The sequence below is a fragment of the Odocoileus virginianus genome, chromosome 24 (assembly GCF_023699985.2).
Source record: "Odocoileus virginianus isolate 20LAN1187 ecotype Illinois chromosome 24, Ovbor_1.2, whole genome shotgun sequence".
Classification (NCBI taxonomy): domain Eukaryota; kingdom Metazoa; phylum Chordata; class Mammalia; order Artiodactyla; family Cervidae; genus Odocoileus; species Odocoileus virginianus.
This window is the reverse complement of record NC_069697.1, coordinates 26,325,590-26,343,743: the sequence shown is the minus strand read 5'-3', so window position 1 is coordinate 26,343,743 and position 18,154 is coordinate 26,325,590. Positions and strand designations below refer to the sequence as shown.

The following is an 18,154-nucleotide window of genomic DNA, read 5'->3' as shown; positions in this document are numbered from 1 at the left end:
GTCTGGGTAATAGAGTGACACAAATCACTAGATTCTTTTTCCATCGGGAAAAAGTTTCCTATTACTCAGCTTTAAGAGGAAACTCTTCTCAATATTTCATATGCAGAAATGTTCTATCAAAGCTACAATTTAAGCTGGCAACTTCTTAGGAATTACTACCAACATACCTCCCCTACCTGCTTGACTGTGACTAAATTTCCTTTACAAAGAAGACTTTAATGAAAGGCTTAATTAGATAAACTTCTGGAAGAAGATGCACACTACCATGAACACTCATGCTAAGGTGTAAATTACTGGTTTTGGATCCATTTCTGAGAGTAAGTTTTGGGTAAGGAATAGAATTAAGGCATATGGAAGATGTATAAAAGGGTAAAAAAGAAAGGTAAGCACTGTGGGGGGTTTCCCTGGTGGTTCAGTGATTAAAAAATCTACCTGCAGTGCAGGAGCCGCAGGAGACCCCAGGTTCAATCCATGGGTTGGGAAGATCCTCTGGAGGAGAGCATGGCAACCCACTCCAGTATTCTTGCCTAGAGTATCCCGTGGACAGAGGAGCCTGGCGGGCTACAGTCCATGGGGTCACAAAGAGCTGGACATGACTAAAGCAACTTCACACACACACACACACACAAACTGTGGACAAACCTGTAAAACCTGCTAGATTTCCTGAAAAGGGGCTCCATCCCCACAATGGCAAGGAATGGAAAGGGTGGCTGAGATGGAGAATCCTTGTTTTTCCTGCCCGCTCACCAGGACACTGGCCCAGGACACTTCCTCAACAAGGAAGCAGAACATTGCCAGGCTAGGGAAAATGGTCATGTGTCTTGTCATTCCTTTAATCAAAAGGATAAAAAATAAAATACCAGGGTCCCAAATGGATCTACATACTGATTTGCAAGTACAGCAAGGGAGGTGAGATCTCGAAGTGTTTTCGCTTGTTTTCTGTTCTCTTTGCTCTCTTCATGGCTCTTCCTCTTGGCCCACCCCACCTCCCCCAACCAGATCACCAGTCTAGGGAAGCGGTGAAGTTCAGCAGAAGACAAGGCGAGATGAACCATGGCTTTCTGGGGGAACTGGCAAAGGAGGCCCCAGGCTTTCTGTAAAAAGAAATGTCTATTCTGCAAGGTGTAAATGAGGAAAGTCAATGAAAGGGTGCCCTGTGCCCAGAAAGCAGTGCCTACAACCAGTGCCAGCTTTTAGAACAGCCTGGCCATCTCACAGCTGTACTGTAGGGTCATTAGGGGAGACAGTGTGAGTCAATCCTTCCCCATGTAGGAGAATCAAACTCATGCCCTAAAGTCACCTTTGGAGAAAAACAGCCCAGATAAGCCCACCAGGCTAGACGCATGTCAGTCTAGCCAGGAGTGAGAAGCTGTGATTCTACAAGGCCCTCCCTAACACACATTCTTAGCCCAATGTGGGTAAGATGCCCTTCCATCCCCAGCTCCTGGCACCTCCCAGCTCCACCATAAAAGGTACTGATTTTCAAGGGCTGGCAGTATCCTAAAGGTTAAGTCCTCTCTGCCTTGAGCCTGAGGGTCTGGTTTAGACCTGGGAGCCCTCTCTGAGGTTAATCCAATCACCTCTGTGTGCACGTGCAGTTACGGCAAATTCTGAACCAAAGATAGAAAGAGATCAAAAAACCCAACTGCCACTTTTGAAGAGCTTAGAGCAAAAGCAGAGGACTGCGTGTGCCCCCTACACACACCACCTAAGGAATGGGCAAAACACCTAAGCCACCCCTCCAGCCTGACCCCTGGACACATCCCTACCTTCACCCCATATAAGGAACAAGCTGGTCCTCCCTCAGGGAGCGAGCAAGCAAGGGAACGTGTGCTTGTTCTCGCTTCCCTCTGCTGCAGCAGGGGCCCCAGGAAAGCCTTGTCTGAAAATGAAGAAAATGCAATCCCCTGAGCTGAGCCCCACCACTCTCCTCCCACCTCACCCTGACCCATCCCAGTTTAGGTCTATAAATAACTGCAAACAGTCCCTCATTCCAGGGATTGAGGAGTGGCCAAGGAGCTGAACAGCGGTGCAGGCTGTGACCGAGGCCTGCTCGGTGGACAGGAAGACCACACACCCCGAAAGCCACCTAGCCCCCCTGGGATTCATGCTGGCTCCCCAGGGGGAACACGGGAAGGGACTCAGGTTGGGAGCAATGGTCCCTGGGAGCAGTGGCCTCGTACCAGTTGCCTCCACGGAGGAGTCTGGGTGGTCTGGGCCAGCTTCACCGGCAGCTTCACCAGCTTCAGCAGGGCCTCCGCTCTGGGAGCCCTCGGCGGCCACAGCCTCCAGCGCTTTGCCCTCCTCCTCAGCAGGAATCTGGGCATCCACTCCAACCTCCAGAACTCGGATGGTCTCATGGCCTGACATCACGATGACCTGTGAACAGAGGAGAGGGACGTTGCTGGGGAAAGAGGCTTCGAGGGATACTGCCTCCAGGGAGCTAGAGCTCTAGGTGTGACTGAGGCAGAGAGGAGACAGCATCTCAGATTGCAGACCTGTCCTGAGGACTGTGTGCTCTGTGAGAATTCCCAGAGCCTGAAGCTCCCTGATTCCAGGGAAGGAAGTGCTAGGAGAGAGCAGGCCCTGGGGGCAGGGGGAAGGGTCTGACACAAGCTAGAAAAAGTCCCACTGAGCGAAACCACTTGCAGACATTTCTGTTTGCTCCCTCTCTTGCTCTCAGTTCAGGGACTGGTAAATGGCCTCACCCACAGCCTTGCCAGGATGTCTCCTTGGCTGCTAGGATACTGGAGTGTGGTTATGATGACCCCTCACACAGGACCCACAGCTTCAGCTGGGATAAGACAGGAATCCCTCTGCATGTCCCTCCAGACATTACAGGAGTGGAAAATGAATGCTCCAGGATGCTGAGGAACTTTTGAAGTTCATGGTTCCTTAATATCCAAAACCCTGAGGTTAGAGGCCATAATTTCCTTGCAAGCTAAGAGGGTCAGGAATTCTGAGGGCGTGGGCTCTTGCTGGCCCTCCTGGACTAGAGCTTTGTACCCTGCAGACCTGCAGCTCCAGCGTGCCATCTGGTGTGTGCGTGCTCTAACCTTGCACCTCCTAGAGGGGAGCCCCATGCAAAGTGATGCGGGTGGCCCCTGGGCCTCCTTGGAACACTGAGTCTTCCTTCCTGCTCAGCCAGCCAGCATTTAGTGCTTTACCTCCAGCACTGACAGGCTTCCACTTGGGTCATTCAAAAATCAGGGACACCCTGCATCAGGGTGTCTGATCAAGCTCTGCATCAGGCCTTCCCTGCAATTCTCCCGGGCCCAAAGCCACTCCCACAATACACTCCTTGGAACTGAAAACTGGATCCAGCCAGAGACTCTGCTGGAAAAAGGAGCTATGTGACCCATCAGGGGAGTATGAGTGAAATAACCTTCCCAAGCAGTTCCCTTTCTGAATCAAACCTGACTATGAGAAACTTTACTCTAATGACATTTTAAGAGCTGTTCATCTTTTTTTCTCCTTTTAAAAATATGTAAGTATTTTTACATAAAAAATACATAAGGGAATTCCCTGGTGGTACAGTTGTTAGGACTTGGTACTCTCACTGCCAGGGGCCTGGGTTTGATTCCTGGTTGGGAAACTAAGATCCCGCAAGCTACAGGTATGGCCGATTAAAAAAAATTTATATAAGTAATAAAAGGTCATTGAAGGAAAAATTAGAAAATGATATATAACCAAGAAAAATGATACCCAAATCTTTCCCCATATTAACTTATACATATTTCACTTTTTCAAGTCACAACTAAAGTCCCCAAACCCAGCCCCTGAAAAATCCTAGCTGGCAGCCACATCTGGATGGGTCAAGTGACCATGAACGTTGGTAAGAAACAGTCAACAAGGGCTCTACGGAGTTTTCCTCCTTGCCCACACACCTCAGTCCATCCCCCTACCCCTCCCCACACCCACCTCTTCCTGCTCCAAAAGATACCTGCTCATTGACAGTCAGAGATGAGTCTGGCCCGGCTCCAGGATCCATGGTCACTTCTCAGGGTGGGGTGGGGGCTGGCCCACACCTACACATTCTGCAGGGTGAGATGAGATGGGAAAAGCAAAGGCTGATGTGACAATGTAAGACAATTTCCATATCATCTCAGAAAGTCAGAAGTAGAATGGTAGGAAGAGAGAGAAGCTAAGTTCTCTCAGGTATGTGTAGAAGTGAAGGAAATAGGATTCTAAGGATTTTAAAATTAAAATGTCTGACTTCCTGCAACATCCTAGGACAACCTACACTCAGGAGGAGTCAGGGTAACAAGAGGAATGGGGGGGTGGGGTGTGGCCAGATGTCTGTCCTTGGGAGTTCTCCAGTCCAATGGGAAAGAGCAGACCCAGCAGAACCCAAAGTGATTTTGACCCAGACACTCAGAACCAGACACAAGTAAGGAGCACTCTGGGTATCAGAGCAATTCTCAGGGGCAGGGTCTGAGCAGACTTCCCCGGAAGAGATGGCAAAGATAGGAATAAATTGAAACAGTTGTCTCAGACTTTAATGTGCCTGGAACACATTAAAATTGCAGACTCCCCCACCCCTATTTTCCCAGACCAAACATCTCCAGGGAGTCTGATTTAGTAGGTGGGCCCCTCAGGGGTTTCTGTGGCAGCGGCCCAAGAACCACACTGGCCTTTAACATGAGAGGCAGGATAACACACCAGATGGTGGAGCAGCTGCCCCGTGTGCAGGGAGTGACAGAAGACTTTGTGAGGACAGACGGGCTGGCTGGAGCCACTAACCACAGTCACAAGAAATAAAGGTAATAACTAGGACAACTGGTTTTAGATGCTGAAATAGAGAAGAAGCAACTAACATTTTTATTCTGAGTGCCCACTGTGCTAAGCATTTTATGGAATACTAATTCACGTACTACTTATGCCAGCTGGGGTATGGGAATATTAGCATCACCATGTTATATAGATGAGGACACTCCGCTCGGAGAAGTGTTCTAGATTCCTCACCTTTCTCTTCCTCCTCCTCTTCTACCCCTGGGTTTTTTTCACTGGGCTTCCTTGTTATTTGATTAATGAGGTAAAATTCACATGACATCAAGTTAAATGTACAACTTAATGGAATTCAGTACATTTATAGTACATTTACAGTGTTGTAAATGTAACCATCACCACTATTTAGCTCCAGAGCATTTTCATCCTCCAAAAGGAAATTCCATGTCCATTAGCAGTTACTCTCCTTTCTTGCCCTTCGCAACCATGAATCTGCTTTCTCTTTTTGGATTTGCCTCTTCTCAGTATTTCACAAGGGCTTTCCTGATGACTCAGATGGTAAAGAATCTGCCTACAATGCAGGGACCTGGGTTCAATCCCTGGGTTGGGAAGATCCCCTGGAGAAGGGAATGGCTACCCACTCCAGTATTCTTCCCTGGAGAATTCTATGGACAGAGGAGCCTAGAGGAATACAGTCCATATTCATAATGACTCAGACAGGACTGAAAGACTAACACTAAATTTCATATATTAATAAATGGAATCATTTGACAGGGGGCCTTTTTGTTTCTGGCTTCTTTTACTTTGCAGAATATTTTCAAGGTTTATCCATAGCATGTATCAGTGCTTCATTTCTTTACATGGCTGGATAAAATTTCATCATATAGGCTCTTTCACTCTCCAGGGAAGGCAGAGGCACAGGTAAGTCAAGACTTCGTTTCCAAGATGGAAAGTCCATCAGACTCAGCTGTGACTACCCAGCACTCTGCATGTCTATGCCAATCAACCACCTCCCCATACGAATAGTGCGAGAAAACAACCTATGAGTGCAACACTTAAAGGACAATTAAGCAAAACAAGATCTTCATTTAATTCTCATAAATAAATGGAGTGGTAAAGCATCTCAAAGTTAAGAATGAAAAAAACAATCAGATCTTTTCAGAGAAGACAGGACCCTTAGCAAAAGAAAAACTGTTTGGAATTTCAAGAAAATTTTAAACACACAGTGAGTTAGAAGGAAGTTTATATTTGAAAAACACTTCAAAGAATATTGATGCAGGACTTCCCTGGTAATCCAGTGATTAAGACTCTGCACTTTCAGTCTGGGGTGGCAGAGGGAGACAGGTGCAGGTTAGATCCCTGGTCAGGGAACTAAGATCTCATATGCCACACAGTGTGACCAAAAACAAACAAAAAATGATGCATGTGAATCTAAATCATGGATACTGAGTCATGCAAGGTCCTCCAAAACGATTTTGTGAATGAGAATCTTTCCAAACAAGGATTAAATGAAGAAAAAGCCAAATCGGTGAAGGAGATTCCAGGGAAAGATCTTCAGAGGCTAAAACTAGTCAAAATGTACCACTCAAAGAATGATCTGTCTCAGTTACAGTTGTTAATAAGGAAAAAAAGACACTGTAGTTAATGTTGCTCTGTGAGGGGCAATCAACTAAGTCCCAAAAGGACAAGAAACTGAACCTCACCCAGTTGATAGATCACTGCGGGTAAGATGATAAATTGCTCCACTGTAACAGAAATGAAGATGAATTCATAAGAGTTTCATTCATAATTCTTTCTCCAGAGAATCTCTGAGAATGACAACGTAATAAAAAAGATACTTGCACATTTTAAAGAGAAGGTATAAGCCACTAGAGCTTAGAGAAGGGTATCCTGATGAACACCAATTTACGAAGCTTGTTAGTATCCAAATATAAACCAAGTTCTAAAATAAGGTTTCAGTATTTTTGAGAAATCTGCCAAAGGAAATATTTAAATAAATATGTGAAAATTTTTAATAGTGATTAAAAAATAATTTGGACAATTTTGGAAGTCAGTTTTAATACATTGTTCTGTTTATTGTGGTTAAAAAAAAAGTTTTACTGTAAATGTTAAAAAACAGTCCAACCTGATAACTGTCTAAACTTACATGGGTCTAAAAATGCCGGCCTCTCTTATTTTATGACTCTTGTTTCTATCCACTTATCACATATTTCCATCTGGATAATCTAGCACATAATTAAACTCATATGTCAAAAAAAAAATCCCATGGTATGGATATGCCATATTTTGTTTATTCAATCATCCGCTGATGGATATTTTGGTTGTTTCTACCTTTCTGCTACTGCGAATAGTGCATCTATGAATCTTTGTATACGAGTTTTTGTTGGAACACCTGTTTTCAATTTGGGGGTATATACCTAGGAGTGCAACTGCTGGCTGACCCCAGGGGTTTTAGGGGTTTCACTCCTATGACTATAATAAATAGCACATCTGGATGGCCTGCCTCCTTTGAGCTCATAATGTCATGCAGTGTCCACAGCCTGAGAGCAATGAAGAGCAACGATTACCTGTCAGTTTTGAGAGAAGGGGCTCCTGTGATTACCCTAGAAGCAGAGCCCCGGTGCATACACGGGTCACGGCTGAGCTGCTTTGGTTAAAGCTGGGACAGGAGCCAGTGTCCAGGCACAGCACGCCCCTTTGCCTCCTTTCTCCAGTGAGCTGAGTTTGAAAACTACCTGAATCAAACCTGTCAAGGCTAACAGATGGCTCACTTGTCGCTGGCTTCCCTGTGCTAGCATCTGAGAACACAGCAGCCTCAGAGTGAGGATAAACAGCAGGTACTGAGGCATGTGTCTCCATCCCCAAAATCCAGAGGTCCAGGACCATTCAGGACTCTCAGTGGTGGAAAAACTGAGTTAGAGGACCTTGTTCTACTTATCATTCTCCTTTGGGAAATGCTTTGGGTTTAAGGTAATCTTCCAAGATACGCAGGAGGAGCAAGGAAGTCTAAAACAAATCAGAACCCCCTAGAATAGCCTGAGATCCTACAAGAAAAATCCTGAATGCTTTGTCCTTTGTTTATTCAACAAATACTTCAGTGGCCACTATGTGCTGGGCATTGGGATACAGTGGGAAAAAGCATGTTCCCCAGCTTTGTCAAGAAGTCAACAGTCTAATACAGGCATCAAGGAAATAAAAAGGTAACGACAATATAGTATGTTTAAGTGTCATGATGGATGAATAGAGGGTGACAGAAGATACACTGAAGGGATATCTAATGCACTTTTATGTGGTCCTTTGCCCCTTGTTCCAGGGTGGCATGTATTTCAGACATAAAATTTGATAGTACATGAAGCATCTTGTGACATATAGAGGAAAATGGAATTTGTTATATGAGATTGACTTTTAATGCAGACTCATCTCTGTGATTTTAATCACTTTATACTTTAATGTGGTTGAGGTTTCCAAGAGGTAAAGTACCTCTCACTATAGTCATTTTGGGGGATGGAGAGTATTCCGCGTGGATTAAAGGAATGAATGGAATGAGTTTAACTGGTATTTAATAGAAAGTCACATTTGTTATGGGAAATTACCTTTCAAATTTTTGACATAATCCTCTCACATGAGATTGTATGTTGACATTAGCATCTCCAGCTCTACATCACTTCTATATTTAAATTGTGCACCAACTTACCTCCTGCAGGGCTGCCATCTAAAAAGGTCACAAGGCCAGGAAGCAGGAAGCAGGAGATTAGTACAGACTGGTAGTTGGAGTTGAGCCGGATCATCCAGACAAGGATGGTTTCCTGAGGTGGTCTCACCCAGCCTGACAGCCGCCAGCTGAGACCTCACCTGGGAACTTCAGACTCATATAATCCAACTACCTACTGATTGCTTACAAGATCTTATACTTAACATATTCAAAATCAAACTCCTGATTTGCACCCCAAACCAGCTCCACCTGCCTGCAGCCTTCCCCATCTCAGCAAATGGCAGCTTCATCCTTCCATAGATGCTCAGGTTGAAAACCTTGCTTTCATCCTTGCCTTTGCTCTTATATTTCCATCTATATTGATTTCTTCAAATCCTGTTGGCTCTCCCTTCCAGTGCACCCAGAATCCCTCCACTTCTTACGACTTCCATCATGGTCCATGCAGTTGTACCTAATGCAAAGGAACACAAGATGACATCCCCTCTTGCATGCAAGCATCATCTGCTCTGTTCTTAAACCATCAATCTTCAGGTGGGTTGCTACATCTTTCAAGTTTTCATTTGCTTGATGGATTTTCTGTATGTTCTCCCACCCTTCTCCATTTCTGGCCCCAGGACATAGATTTCCCTTCCCATCTGCTGAAAAGTAATCATTATTAATGATTAATAAAAATACTGTTAATGATTAATAAAAAACTGTTAATCATTATTACTAGTTTGTTGGCCCTGGGATAAACGATAATGGAAAAGACGATTTAAAAAAAGGTATGTGTGTGTATAACTGAGTCACTTTGCTATACAGCAGAAATTAATACAACATTGTAAATCAATGATACTTCAATTTAAAAATAAATTTAAAAAATAGTTTATGGGGACCCAGCCCCTTTATTCATAGGACTACATTGAGCACTCTTTGGAGACAGACTTTTGGGTTCACAATCTCAGCTTTGATATTCCCTAGCTGTGGACTTCGGACAAATTATTTAACCTCTCTGCCTCAGTTTCCTCATCTGTAAAAATGAGAGTAATAGTACCTACTTCATAGGGCTATTATGAAGACTGAATAAATTAGTGCACATAAAAAGTTTAGATCAATGACTGGCACATAGTAAGTGCTGAGAAGATGGTAGCTATTATAAAAATTTACATATTCTCCAGGCAAGAACACTGGAGTGGGTAGCCATTCCCTTCTCCAGGGAATCTTCCTGACTCAGATATTGAACCTGGGTCTCCTACACTACAGGCAGATTCTTTACCATCTCAGCCACCAAGGAAGCCCTTACATATATTATCTCATTTAAATTTAGTACAGCAGTTAGGAACCTAGGTTTGGTAACAGGTCTTTCTGCCTCAGTCACCATATTTGAAACGGGAATAACTAAGCGTTGTAGTAAATTGTGTAAGGGTTCAATAAATATGAACTGTTAACTATTATTCAATTTTGACACCAGCCCCATGAGGCCACAGAGCAAACACATAGTAAAGCTTGACCACCTGTGTGACAAGTAGGCAGATTACTTCCGTTTTCTTCAGGGATTAAATAATAAGAGAGCTTATCTTGGAATTACTGTATAAAGCACAAATAACAATTAGCTATTACAATTCTCATTTTTATTGAAGAGAAAGTTGATGATCAAAGAGAGATAATGGAATAGGCTTAGGAGAAAAACCTAGATCAAATCCCAGCTTGGTCATGAAATAGCTGTGCCATCCTGGGCAAATGACTGAATCTCTTTGAAGTTTAAGTTCCTTATCTTTAAAATGCTGATTAAATGGGCAAGCCTTATGCGGTTGTTAAAAAGGTGATATGAGATTAGGGCTTCCCTGGTTGCTCAGACAGTAAAGAATCAGCCGGCAATGTGTGAAACCCAGGTTCAATCCCTGGATCAGGAAGATCCCCTGGAGAAGGGCATGGCAACCCACTCCAGTATTCTTGCCTGGAGAATTCTATGGACAGAGGAGCCTGGTGGACTGCAGCCCATGGGGTAGCAAAGAGTAGGACACGACTGAGTGACTAACACTTTCACTCTTTCATGAGATCATGCAAGTAAAATGCTTAACACTGTATTCTTACGATGATCCCCATCTTTATCTATAGGAAAATGGAGGTGGAGAGATGTCAGGTGACTTGCTCAAGGGCACAGTCCATGACCTTCAAACTTCAAGGTCACATCACCTGCCCCAGATTTCTATTCTCCTGACACCACACTTAAGCCTTCATTCAGGAAATGGGAGGAAGGCTGATGGGGGCTGCTCTGGCCCCCAGGGATCAGGACACAGTGGAAAGCAGAAGCTCTCAATTCGGCTTCAAATTGTTCCAGTGGTTAAGACTCTGAGCTTCCAACACAGGGAGTGTGGGTTCAATCCCTCTTTAGGGAACTAAGATCCCACATGCCTTGCAGTGTGGCCAAGAAATAAAAACGGGCTTCCCTGGTGGCTTAGATGGTAAAGAATCTGCCTGCAGTGTAGGAGACCCAGATTAGATCCCTAGATTGGGAAGATCCCCTGGAGAAGGGAATGGCAACCCACTCCAGTATTCTTGCCTGGGAAATCCTATGGACAGAGGAGCCTCATGGGCTATAGTCCACGGGGTCACAAAGAGCTGGACGTGACTGAGCGACTTACACTAATCAGTTTACCTCTCCCAATCCCAATTCATGGACAGAGATAAATGACTTGCCAAGCTATTGGCAGACTAGCTAGCCACACACATGGGCCAGAAGGAGAGGAAAGGGCGAAAGACAGGACAGTAGTTAACAAACTTACTTCTTTCCCAACCAACCATTTGTAAATTTTAGCCATATATAGTCAAACAGTAAAGACCTGTTTTATAAAGACACATTTAGATTTAGTTTCTCCTCCTGCACCACCCCCCACCCCCTTGTGCCCAAACTTGATTCATCCCAGGCAGGGTGAACAGAGGGGGTAAATGTGAAAAACAAGAAGAAGTATGTTCCTCTACTAGACTTTAAGGACCAAGAAAGCATATCCACTTACCATCATATCCCAGAGCCTCATAAAATTCCTGGTACACAACAGAGGTTAATGAATACGAGCTGAAAACATAAATTATGATATCAGATCATACTCTTTTAGTCTCCTCATATTTCCTAACTTTTCCTCAAAGAACACAGCCTATTTCAAATTTCATGCCCTCATTTTCAATACTAGGGATACTTAAAAATGATTTCAAAGAAGTAGTATTAAGTTCTTAAGAAACCCGGTCACACTCATCCTCTCCTAATGTGCCAGTTCAGCTCCTCATTCCCAAGTCTTACTTCATTTGGCCAGTTTCTCCCGAGTCCCATTCTCTCTGTGGCCTCACTGACCCTCATTTTGACACAGAAAGAGCTTGGGGTTCAAAGGCAGAAGACTCAGATTGAGTATTGCTTCTGTTTAAGGTAACACCTCACAGCCTGTTTCCTTATCTGTGAAATGGGGCTAAATTCCAGTGCCTACCTCATGGGCTATTGTTAAATCACTAAAGCTTTATGTAAAGCTTTTGGAACAGGGTCTGGCACACAGCAAACACTACGTAATTGCTTTAAGTTGAAGTAAAGCACTGTTCTTAATTGTAAAGTGTTATAAAAAACATGTAAGATTACTACTATGACTTTACAGTGAACAAATCTTGGGGAGGGGGTATATGATTTTGTCCCATGTTCCTTCATAATGCCAAGACTCCTTAGAAAAGCAAATTTCTTCTGAGTCATCTCTTAATTGCTAGGTAGTACTTCCAAGAAGAGAATAACCCATCTCCTTCTCTCTCTCTCTCTCTCACACACACACACAATCACTTTATATTATCTTGTTTTTTTCATGTTTATGATCTGCCTGTCCCCATCTCCATCCCACCCACCAAACTGGAATTAAAACTCCAAGACAGGGCAAATTCTGTCTGTATTGTTCAGAGTTGGCACAGAGTGGATATTTTTGTTGCCCTGATGAACAAATAAATGAAGGTCTACAGCAGATATGCAAAGAAATACCAGATCACAGAAATAACACCCTGAGAAGCTGGATGTCAATCAAAACGAAATACATGGAATTATTCCTCAGAAGGCCAAGCTGGTCAACGGTGGCTGCCTTGGATCACCAAGAAAAGGGAGGTGGGAAATATGTTCATGAACAATTGAGGATCAGCCTTCTACTTTGGGAGCAAGGAATTTGAAAGAGCAGATCCCAGCTCTCCGCAAAGAGCTTCTTTCCATTAGCGAGGCAGGCTTTACAGCCGCGTTTTATTTCCCCCCACAGCCGGCTGCGGAGGCTGTTTTGCGAAGATTTGGGGCTTCCAATGACAAATGAGTAGGGGACCTCAAGGCGAAAGTGGAGGTTGCAAGGCGCCCTGCGGCTCCCTTGGCCTTGCCAGGTGAGGATGCCCGGGGAGCACATAGCGGGTCCATTATAATGACTATTTATTAATAATAATATTGTTATTAAATATTTATGAAGTGCTTGTGCTCGGCTAGACGGTGACCCTCCCACCACTCTCCCACCCTTCAGGCAGCACCAGGTCCCTAACCCCGAGTCCCACCAGTCCTCCCGGTGTATGGTGGTTGGAGAGAATTGTGACAGGTGGCTCTGGCCGCCTCATTTGACCTTGACTGCTGGGAACCCAGGCGTCCGGGTTCTCCAGTAGGGGGACAGTCCTTTCGCGGTCGCCACGGGGGCTGGGTAAAGAATGTCCCCGTGGTCCGTACCCAACCTGGGCTCCCGGAGCAGAAATGGGGAGGGGCCAGGTCCAAGCTCCCCACGGGGTCCACCTGGCGGCCGCCCCCTCCTCCCCTCGGCCCCCGCGGGCCGGTAGGAAGGCTAGGGCGCGGCCCCCGGGGTCTCCGGCCTCCGGCGAGCGGCCACACGCCATTCAGCTCCCGGAGCTCCCCTCCGCCCCGGCCCAACATCCCGGCGCCCCGGCCCCGCGGCATTTTTTTTTTTCTCTTTATCATAAATATATAAATTATGCTAATTACGGACATTGCATATTAACCAAACCCGAAACCTCCCCTGCCCGGCCCCCTCCCCCTCTGTGCAAACCCCTCCCCGCCCCGGACCCCGCTACTTACCGGAGCCCGAGCCCGAGCTGCCTTCGCCCCGGGTGCCCGGCGGCCACCGATTAGAGATTCATCTCACAGCTCGGGCCAGGGGGCCAGGGGCCGGGGCCCGGGGGCCGGGGCAGCCGCCACCCGCAGACAAAGAAGCCAGTACGGCTTGGCTGGGCTCGGCTCGGCCCGGGAGCCGGTCGGGACCCGCCGCCGCCCCCGGGCCCCCAGCCCGGGCTGGCCAGAGCCGAAAGGGACTCGGCGGGCTGCGCTGGGCGGAGGGGGGACGGCTGGGAAGCGAGAAGGGGAAGCAGGGTGGGTGGGGGGGGCGGTCAGGTATATATATATATTTTTTCTTCCTTTCTCCCCTTCCACGGCCCCCCCCTTTTCCCTCCCCCCCCTCGTTTTTTTCCCTCCTTCTGCTACTTGGATTTTTTTAGCTGCTGCGTCATGAGCATAATTTATGCAAAGAGCTTTGCCGCATGCTGCACCGCGCGCGCCAGCCGCCGGGGGCGGCGGGCTGGGCGGGCCGGCAGGGAAGGGAGGGGATCTGGGGAACTGAGAACGAGCGATGGTGGGGGCACCCCAGCCCCTTGCCACCCCCGCTCCCAGAGGCCCCACAGGCTAGCTCCCCGGACCGGAGTGGAAAGTCGATGGGGCGGGTCAAGCAGCACCGCTCCGAGGAGCATCCTGAGGTCGTTTCATTTTGGAAGGTGCGAGAGTAGGGAGCACAGAAGTCCAAACTGGAGACCCTGTGCCACATTCCCGTCAGCCTAGGGTTGAGGCGGTAACTCCCAGCGGCCGCCCTGTCCTCTCTAGCTTGGTCAGTTGCCCTGCTCAACGTTGAAAGTCAAGTTCGTGTCCATTCCCAAGTCCCAGGCCGGGCCCCCACTGTGAGAAAAGGGAGGGAACTCAGCCAGACCAAAACCACCGCCCAACCAACCTCCGGAGCAGCTGTGCCCGAGCTCCATCTCACCCGGGGGGAGCGGGGTGGGGAGGTGGGAGGCGTGGGGGCCTGGACCCGAAAGCCCCCATATACACACCTCAATCGCCGCTGTCTAGAGACTAGCTTGCCTGCTTTCTTGACCAAGTATATGAGGAAATGTAAAAAATAGACAAAGTTCAGTGGCATGGAGCAAAAAGAAAAACCTAACGTTCTGCTTTGGTGGTGGTGATGTCGGGGAGGGTTTGGTTTAAGAGGCTCCTGAAGGTAGGGAAAGGGGAAGGGATAGAGAGAGGCACTGTTTGAGGCTGAGGGAAAACGAACCGAGACGTCGTTGGCAAATAAAAGAGGAAGGAGTTGGAAGAACAAAGGGGAAGAGAAAGAATGAGGGAAGAATTGGGGAGGGAGGAGGCTCTGTAAATCCAGCGACTGTGAGTCCCAGCTTTGAGACCTAGAGAGACTGCCTTCAGCCTGGGCTGTTTCCCCTCTGCCCCGCCATCTACTGCCCGCCTCCCCCGACCCCCACCCCCAGATTTGGTGGCTTATCTTTTGATGAGGTAAGCATAGACGAGTTAGAGGTAATGTGAGGAGAATGAAGGGGAGCCCTCGGCCCACTGGCGACTGTTCACCCGCGCCCCCACCTCCATGGAAGGAAACTGCAAGGGAGGGGAGAGCAGGAGAGCGGAGCAGCACCAGGTGGTAGATCGTCTCTACATACTTTTCCAGAACCTTACCTGCACTCGGCAGATCTATGAGTAACCCATGATTCCAAGGTAGAATATTTAGGGTTTAGCCCCTACCATTCCACTAACAGTTCAGGCAGGTAATTTAACTTCATTACTTACTTTTCTATCATCATTGCTTCACGGGGTCAAGAAGTTTAACTGTGTGAGCTTGTATGTGAAAGAACTTTGAAAAACTCTGATATACAGTTGTAAGGTATCATTACCTGTGCAGTAGTTTTAATCTGTTTAAACTGGCCTTGTGAAGCTGATACATGACAATATTACAATTCGTGGAGGTTTTGTTTGGTCTTTTGTCCCTATGGTCCCTTGCCTTAGGCTGTAAATTTCTTGAGAGCACAGATGGTGACAACTCATTTTTGTATTCCCTACTGCTGTTTTTGTGAAGAAGAGGCTCTGTATTGCTATTGAATGTTATCACATGAAGACAAAACTCTTAGTCTATGTTGATGTGGTTTGGTGCTACACACAGATAAATCAAATGCATGATATCAGGGACAGTATGAAGAAAGAAACAGATGTGATCAAAGGGGTTCAGGGAGACAGACATGAGAATGGTAATTGTGGTTTTCTTTGGAAAAAGGAAGCCTTAAATTTGTATTGTATACTCTTCTGCCTAAATTTTTGATGCTGAACATATATTACTTTTTCACTGGTCTAAATTTTTTATTTATCGGTTATAACATGCACACAGTAAAGTACACAAACCCTAAATGTACATATTGATGAATTATTTATATATACATAAAACATTTATTTTTATCTACACATTACATTATTTACACATATTATTTACATATAAAATAGATTATATGTTATTTACATATAATATTTTTTATAACAGTTGGGGCTTCCCTGGTAGCTCAAACGGTAATGAATCTGCCTGCAATGAAGGAACCCTGGGCATAATTATAATAATTACACTTTATCATATATCACACATATACATTTTATAAACATATACAAAATCACCACCCACAATATGATATAGAGCATTTCCAACACCTGAGAAGACTTCTCTGTGTTCCTTGATAGGTAAACGTCCAATTATCACTATAAATTAATTTTACTGGTTCTTGAACTTCATCTAAATGGAGTCGGACAGTATGTGTATTCTTTTGTGTCTGGTTTCTGTTACTCAACACATGTTTTTGAGATTCACCCATGTTGTTGTGTTTAACAGTTTATTACTTGTTCTTTTATACTGCTCTATACATTCCATTGTATAACTATACCACAATTTATCCATTCTACTATTGATGGGCATTTGAGTAGTTTCTCTTTTTGTCTTTTATGCATAAAAGCTGCTCTAGGGTGACCCCCATGGCCCCGCTCGGAGGCGTACCGGGGCTGGTGCTGCTGTTCAGCGGGAAGAGGAAATCCAGGAAGGACTTCGTGACCGAGGCGCTTCAGAGCAGGCTAGGGGCTGACGTGTGTGCTGTCCTCCGGCTCTCCGGTCCACTCAAGGAGCAGTACGCTCAGGAGCACGGCTTGGACTTCCAGAGACTCCTGGATGCCAGCACCTACAAGGAGGCCTATCGGAGGGACATGATCCGCTGGGGCAAGGAGAAGCGTCGGGCTGACCCAGGCTTCTTCTGCAGGAAGATTGTGGAGGGGGTCTGCCAGCCTGTCTGGCTAGTGAGTGATACATGGAGAGTGTCTGACATCCAGTGGTTTCAGGAGGCCTATGGGGATGTGACACAGATGGTCCGTGTGGTGGCCACAGAGGAGAGCCGGCAGCAGCGGGGCTGGGTGTTCACACCAGGGGTGGACGACGCTGAGTCAGAGTGTGGCCTGGACAACTTCAGGACCTTCGATTGGGTCATTGAGAACCACGGGGATGAGCAGAGCCTGGAGGAGCAGTTGGAGCACCTGCCTAATGCCCTCAAAGTTCATCCATGTTGCTGCCAAAGGTTGGCCCTGATGCCTCTTAACATGGGAGGACCCAGTGGCTAACTAGAGTCACTTCTGCTGGACTTGAAGATTCTCTGCACTTTAAAAAAAAACCCTGGGACTTGCCTGGTAGCACAGTGGAAAAGAACCTGCCTGCCAACGCAGGGGACACAGGTTCGATTCCTGGTCCGGGAAGATTCCGCATGCCTCGGAGCAACTAAGACTGGGTGCCACAACTATTGAGCCTGAGTTCAGAGCCTGAGCTCTGCAACAAGAGAAGCCACAACAGTGAGAAGCCTGAGCACCACAACTAGAGAAAGCCCTTGCACAGCAACGAAGATCCAGTGCAACCAGAAATAAATAAAATTATAAAAAAAAAAAAAAACCTGAAATTTCTCTAAATATCAAAATCAGTAATAACCCTGAGTTTTAATACCCTATGTTCTGATGAGAGTTTTAACTCCTTTTGTTTCAAGACAGTCTCCCCACCTTCCTAATCTTTGTTAATTTTGTATATGGTTATGATCCCAGAGTGTTGCTCTTAAGTTATTTTTAATATTATATATATGTTCTTTTAATAATGATTTGTATTACTAACATTCTCTTAAAATTTTATTATTCTGCTTCTAAACTGCTGAATGGAGGTATAATTGTCATATAATGACTGCACATATTTAAAGTGCACAATTTGGCAAGTTTTGATATTTGTATATGCCCATGATCATAATTATGACGGTTATATCCAGGACTTCCCTGGAGGTCCAGTGGCTAAGACTCGGAGCTCCCAATGCACAGGGCTTGGGTTTGATCCCTGGTCAGGAAACTAGATCCTGTATACCACAGCTGAGAGTTCCCATGCTGCAGCTGAAGATCCCAGATGCTGTTACGAAGATCTGGGATCCTGTGTGCAACTAAGACTGGTGCAGCCAAATAAATATTTTTTTAAAAAAATGGACGTATCCATCACCCTCAAAAACTTCACGGTGTCTACCCTCCCTCTTCTAATCCTTGTTCCCAGGCAACCACTGATTTGCTTTCTGTCTCTATAGATTAGTTGTCATTTTCAGTAACTTTGTATAAATGAGCTATATACTGTA

The 18,154-nt window shown here is 46.0% G+C and overlaps 2 protein-coding genes and 1 pseudogene across 13 annotated transcripts in view; 2 read left to right on the top strand and 1 right to left on the bottom strand.

Annotated features, from left to right (window-relative positions):
• Window positions 1-14,052, bottom strand: part of POU6F1 (POU class 6 homeobox 1) — a 27,898-nt gene extending 13,846 nt beyond the window's left edge. For 3 of the 11 annotated variants that reach the window (XM_070454413.1, XM_070454406.1, XM_070454414.1), the window contains exons 1-6: window positions 13,503-14,052; window positions 11,437-11,495; window positions 8,423-8,891; window positions 6,432-6,473; window positions 3,944-4,037; window positions 2,184-2,379 (exon numbers count right to left, since the gene is read on the bottom strand). In XM_070454413.1, coding sequence (XP_070310514.1) covers window positions 2,184-2,360 — 177 coding nt within the window. In that variant the 5' untranslated portion in view covers window positions 2,361-2,379; window positions 3,944-4,037; window positions 6,432-6,473; ... (1 more) ...; window positions 11,437-11,495; window positions 13,503-14,052. The other 8 variants (XM_070454405.1, XM_070454412.1, XM_070454407.1 and 5 more) reach the window with 7 other exon arrangements.
• On the top strand, window positions 4,666-6,540 carry LOC110136929 (swi5-dependent recombination DNA repair protein 1 homolog pseudogene; annotated as a pseudogene).
• Window positions 12,289-18,154, top strand: LOC139030834 (phosphomevalonate kinase-like). Of its 2 annotated transcripts, none has more exons than XM_070454415.1 (2): window positions 12,289-12,808; window positions 16,469-18,154. In XM_070454415.1, the coding sequence occupies exons 1-2, from the start codon at window positions 12,741-12,743 to the stop codon at window positions 17,118-17,120; spliced, it is 720 nt and encodes a 239-aa protein (XP_070310516.1). In that variant the 5' UTR covers window positions 12,289-12,740; the 3' UTR covers window positions 17,121-18,154. The 2 variants fall into 2 exon arrangements, with proteins under 2 accessions (XP_070310516.1, XP_070310517.1); XM_070454416.1 differs by lacking the exon at window positions 12,289-12,808 and adding an exon at window positions 14,093-14,191.

Excerpts from the sequence above, each read along its gene's own strand:
- LOC139030834 (XM_070454415.1), top strand. The coding sequence starts at position 12,741 with ATGAGTAGGGGACCTCAAGGCGAAAGTGGAGGTTGCAAGGCGCCCTGC. Across the intron at positions 12,809-16,468 it reads GGCTCCCTTGGCCTTGCCAG|CTGCTCTAGGGTGACCCCCA; the intron begins GTGAGGATGCCC and ends TATGCATAAAAG.